This window comes from Cebus imitator, unplaced genomic scaffold (assembly GCF_001604975.1).
Source record: "Cebus imitator isolate Cc_AM_T3 unplaced genomic scaffold, Cebus_imitator-1.0 Scaffold444, whole genome shotgun sequence".
Lineage (NCBI taxonomy): Eukaryota > Metazoa > Chordata > Mammalia > Primates > Cebidae > Cebus > Cebus imitator.
Window position 1 is genome coordinate 1,352,671 of NW_016107759.1, and position 5,639 is coordinate 1,358,309.

Genomic DNA, 5,639 nt, shown 5'->3' on the forward strand with positions numbered 1-5,639 from the left:
CATTGCACTCCAGCCTGGGTAACAAGAGCGAAACTCCGTCTCAGAGAAAAAAAAAAAAAAATTCAAAAATCAGCCGGGTGTGGTGGCGCGCACCTGTAGTCCTAGCTACTCGAGGCTGAGGCAGGAGAATCGCTTGAACCCAGAGGCAAAGGTGGTGGTGAGCCAAGATTGCACCATTGCACTCCAGCCTGGGCGATGGAGTGAGACTGTCTCAAAAAATAAATAAAATAAGATCGAAATTGAGTTACACAAGTCTGCTTTATGCAATTTCAATAAGCAAGGTTTTAAAACTGTGCCGTTTACAATAGCATGAAATGGGTTGGAATGAACAAAAGATTGGTTGGAGACTTCTGTACTACCAACTAGAATATTGCAGGGGAAGGCAGGCCGGCCTGAGCCGTAGCTGGGCTCTCTGCGTGTGGAGGGAGACACGAGGTGCAGACGGCCGTTCTCGTCCAGGTAGTCTGCCCGTCTCGGTGGCGACTGTGGCACCCACTCTGTGTGTGAAGGTGCCAGGGCCTTGGATTCTCGGTAAGGGTGGCAAGAGCCAGGCTGAGGCTCAGTGGGTGCACACGCACCCCGCCAGACCTCCCTCAGGACACGGTGACGGAGACTGCGGGACTGCGGAGAAGATGGGCAGTCCCAGCGAGGAGGCCAGAGGCCACGCATGTGGCAGCTTGGTCTGTGACAGGACCGGTCCGGAGGGCTATCCCGGTAGGAGAAACGAGCCCTGCCTCCCTCCTGCCACAGAGAAACAGCTTCCAGGTGGACCTTGGTGCTCAGACAACAGCATGGAGAGGAGACCCAGGAGGGCGTCTTCCTGAGCTCTGCTCCGGCAGGGCTTCCTTCACCAGGGACGCTCTGGGAGTGCTGGCTGGGGACACTGGAGTTGACTGCATTGAAACCAAGAACGTCTCTTTATCCTAAAGACGGCCGGAGGCGCTCCGTAGCGGATGTACGTGTCTCAGCCCTACCCACGGCTCCTAGAAATCAATACGAAGGCAGACAGCCATGAGGTCCAGCGTGTTCCTCGCAGGAGAGGCCTCTTCCCGGCGGCAGAAATAGGCCGGGATACCTGGCTTTGCACAGAGTGGAAGCCTCCCCAGAGGGAGCTGCCGTACGGCACAGGAGCAGGCAGAGCCAGGGCATAGGGCCGCGGGAGCCCTCCACCGCCCCGGGAGAGCACGATCGCTCTGGAGGTTTCCCGTGGAATGCCGCCTGTCACGCCTGTGGAAGCTGAGCTCATGCCTGCTGTAGGGCCTGGCTGTTCACTCTAGTCGGCCACGATTCACAGAAACGCATGCGTGTGTCCACCAAAGGCACAGATGGGTGCCCGTGTCAGGCCCCTTTGCCACAGCCCGGACGTCCTAGGATGACAGGTGGGGAAGAGTGAAGAGGCCACGTGACACCTGGCGGACAGTCTAGGCGGGAGAGCGCTCCTCTTCTGTTCCTTCTGCGAAGCACAGGGGCAGCCAGGCTGGCTGGCATGAGGAAGCAGGGAGCAGCTTCCCCCTTCCGAGGGCCTGGTGGTGCTGGTAGCCAGCACTTGTGTGCCTTTCTGTGGGTAAGTTCTGATTGGCAGGAAAAATGAGATTGAGAAATCAAATTAAATTGAAATCAGGCAATTGAGTTTGCCACAAGATTCCCTTAGAAGAACAGAGTCGGGCCAGGTGCAGTGGCTCACACCTGTAATGCCAGTGCTTTGGGAGGCTAAGATGGGCGGATCACCTGAAGTCAGGACTTCAAGACCAGCCTGACCAACATGGTGAAACCCCATCTCTACAAGAATACAAAAATTAGCAGGGCGTGGTGGCGGGCGTCTGTAATCCCAGCTACTCGGGAGGCTGAGGCAGGAAGAATCACGTGAACCCGGAAGGCAGAGGTTGCAGTGAGCCAAGATCGTGCCATTGCATTCCAGCCTGGGCGACTCTCAAAAAAAAAAAAGCAAAAAGTTGAGCCCAGAGCAGGAGAAGAACCCTGTGAGATGTGTCATTTCAGGACCTTCTCTGAGTCAGTCACCAGGAAGCAGCCGGGGCTGGAAGGGGCTTCACTCAGCGGTCACCAGGAGGTGCAGTATGGAACCACGGGAGTGGCTGCTGTGCACCTCACCCAGTGGCTAAAATCCGCCAGCGACGTGGCCTGCATGAGCCTGGAGGCAGCAGGTCTGAGGACGGACACCGTGATCCCGCTCTACACAGCACCGCGCGCCGCGCCAGGGCTCGCACTCAGGACCGCCATGCAGCTGCTGGTGTCGCCCATGGGCTCCTGCGGCGTGGGATGGTTCACAGTGTGGGACGGTCCACGGTGGCGCCCTCGCTGCATTCCCCAAGGAGCGTGTCCTGCGCTTCTCTGTGGTACCTGAAGTCCGGGAAGCTGCCCGCGATGCCGGCGTTGGGATTGGGGGCAGGCACAGTGGTTGGTAGGAGCAGGTGTTGCAGAGACGCGGGTGTTCGTGGGCATTGTCTTTTTGGTAATTCCGTTAGCTTGCTGCGCTGTGTGTCAGTACATAGCATTGAGAGAAGTGGGAGAAGGCCCTGGTCAAAGGTGGTCCCAGACGGGGCTAACGGTGGCAGACTTTTTTGCTTTTTCAAAGTAAGAAGTAACACAGGGTCCAGAAGCCTGTGTGTTGTGGAAGCAGGGGTCTGGGTCGAAGCTGCTGACTCTGGAAGGGCCTGGCTGTTTCCCTGGAAGCCTCCTGCAGCTCCTCCGGTCTCCCCTGAGTCTGGCCCAGCTGGGAAGGACCTGGGGTTGCTGTTCCGTGTCTGTCTGGCTGTGTCCAGAGTTCCATCCCGGGAGAGACCCAGCTTCGTCTCTGGCCCGCGGCCGTGTTCCCCAGGCCCTATTTCTTGGGTGCAGAGGTGGATGTTTCTTTCTCGTCTCCTTGTGGCCACAGTTCCTTTTTTTTTTTTAAGTTTTTGGCCAGGCTGGGCGTGGTGGCTCACGCCTGTAATCCAAGCACTTTGGAGGCCAAGGCGGGCGGATCACCTGAGGTTGGGAGTTCAAGACCAGCCTGACCAACATGGTGAACCCCATCTTAAAAAAAAGAAGGAAAGAAAGAAAAGTTCTTGGCCAAATACCTGGCTGGGAACCCGGTGCCCCAGTGTTGGGAGGAGGGTGATTCTGGACAGTGCCTGCCTCCAAAAAGCGCTTCCTTTCTTCCTCGTTCTCCAGGTAAATTTGAACCACCGTTATTTCACCCAAATGTGTACCCTTCGGGGACAGTGTGCCTGTCCATCTTAGAGGAGGACAAGGACTGGAGGCCAGCCATCACAATCAAACAGGTACGGACGGGGCCGCCGCCTGCACGCCAGGGCTGCTCAGTCTCCCCCACCCCGCCCCAGACGGGCGGGTCTGCAGTCGTTCTGTGGCTGAAGCCCAGTCTCAGGGGTCTCCCTTTCAGACTGCTCACACCCTTGTCTTGTGTTTTTGTCTCTGGTACAGATCCTATTAGGAATACAGGAACTTCTAAATGAACCAAATATCCAAGACCCAGCTCAAGCAGAGGCCTACACGATTTACTGGTAGGTAGCAGCCCTGGTGCCGCTGGCGGGAGCTCCCTGCATCCCCGCTGAGGCTGCCTGTCTGGAGGGGAGCGGGTACACAGGCTCACGCTAGAGACAGCCAGGGGCTGCGCCTCCAGGGCGAAGGTTGGGGGCATAAGCCCTGTGGGCAGCAGGCACCGTTGTACACAGGGTCTGCGGTGGGCATGGGAGCAGGCCAGGTGACAGGGGCAGTCTTGGACCACAGCCCCAGTGAGTCGTGGCCAGCTAGGAGGAAAGGCTCCTGGGTGTGGGCAGTGGCGGAGGCCATGCTGAGGGGCCTGTCCATGGGCTCGGCCCCCCACGCCCCTCCGCTGCTTGTCCCGTCCCCACCACACTTGCCTCCTGTGTGTGAGGCCAGCCCCGCAGGGTATGCCACACGGGCACTGGCTCCACCCTGTCCCTGTGAGGTGCTGCTGCGGCTAGAAGGGTCCCCCTGGTCCTGGGGCACCATCCGCACCGAGGGCCTGGTGTGAGTCAACGCAGACGACAGCCAGACAGTGCTGGGGACGGCCGGGAGGAGCCTGCCTGAGCAGAGGCCATGCCCTGCCTATCCTGTCCCCAGCCCTCGGGCCACCTCTGCAGCTGCTCTGGCCAGGTCCACAAGGAGATGGGTTGGGGGCTCTGACTCCCACTGCAGCACTAAGAAACCCAGCCCCCTGTCAGCACATGTCCCCATACCCCTAAGGGGGTCCTGGGGGCCCCAGCAGCCACCCCACACATCCCTGAAACCATGGGGTTGGAGGCCCGCTCCTTCCAGGGGTGTCTCCTGGTCAGAACGGGGAGACCAAGGGGTCCCGGCTGCCCTAAGCCCGCCTGCACAGGTCCTGAGGGAAGGCCTCTGGTTCTGGAGAGATGCGTTTCTCCCTGGACTCAGGCCCAGCCCCAGTGTCTGCAGGGTGCCCTCCCTGATGGCTGAGGGTGGCAGAGAGGCCCCAGGCAGGGAGCAAGTGTCACAGCAGTCACCCCAGCCTCAGCCTGGCTCCCCTGCACGCCCCACAGCCGCTCTGTCAGCTGAGCCATTGCTGGAACTGGCTGATGGGACGTGGCGTGACGGGTTTGTGTGCTGGCCTGCTGTGCACCAGGAGTTCCGTGAAACGCATTCCCTCGGGCAGGAAGCCACAGTCCTCACGGGTGTCCACAGGGCCCTTGAGGCAGAAAATTGGGTATTTTTTTTTATGCTAAGTTTTGCTCTTATTGCTCAGGCTGGAGTGCAGTGGTGCGATCTCCACTCACTGCAGCCTCTGTGTCCCAGGTTCAAGCTATTCTCCTGCCTCAGCCTCCCGAGTAGCTGGGACTACCGGCATGTACCACCACGCCGGGCTTTTTTTGTTTGTTTGTTTGTTCGTTTGTTTTGCAATGGTGCAATCTCGGCTCACCGCAACCTCTGCCTCCCGGGTTCAAGCGAGTCTCCTGCCTCAGCCTCCTGAGAAGCTGGGGTTACAGGCATGGCCTGCCACGCCCAGCTACTTTTTTGTATTTTTAGTAGTGACAGGGTTTCTCCATGTTGGTCAGGCTGGTCTAGAACTCCTCACCTCAGGTGGTCCGTCTCCTTACCTCCCAAAGTGCTGGGATTACAGGCGTGAGCCACCGTCGCTGGTCAGAAAATGTTTCCTAGGCCAAGTGTGTGGCTCACGCCTGTAATCCTGTCACTTTGGGAGGCCAAGGCAGGTTGATCGCTTGAACCTAGGTGTTTAAGACCGGACTGGGCACCATAGTGAGACCCCATCTCTATAAAAAGTTTAAAAATTTGCCAGGTGTGGTGGCTCACGGCTGTAATCACAACACTTTGGTGGTCCGCCATGGGAGAATTGCCTGAGCCCAGGAGTTGGAGACCAGCCTGGGCAACGTGGGAAGGCCTCCTCTCAAAAACAGACTGAGCTGGGCATGGTGGTGGTGCACGCCTGTGGTCCCAGCCACTTTGGAAGCTGAGGTGGGAGGATTGCTTGAGCCCAGGAGGTTGGCCCTGCAGTGAGCCAAGACTGCACCACCTAACTCCAGCCTGGGCAACAAAGCAAGACCCTATCTCAAAAAAATGAAAAAGCAAACGTTTTGGCCGGGCGCGGTGGCTCACGCCTATAATCCCAACACTTTGGGAGG

The 5,639-nt window shown here is 58.4% G+C and overlaps 1 protein-coding gene across 1 annotated transcript in view; it reads left to right on the forward strand.

Moving 5' to 3' along the window:
- Window positions 1–5,639, forward strand: part of UBE2I (ubiquitin conjugating enzyme E2 I) — a 16,884-nt gene that overhangs the window by 7,628 nt on the left and 3,617 nt on the right. The window contains exons 5-6 of the mRNA XM_017510963.2: window positions 3,172–3,281; window positions 3,442–3,521. Coding sequence (XP_017366452.1) covers window positions 3,172–3,281; window positions 3,442–3,521 — 190 coding nt within the window. The remainder of the gene's footprint in view (window positions 1–3,171; window positions 3,282–3,441; window positions 3,522–5,639) is intronic.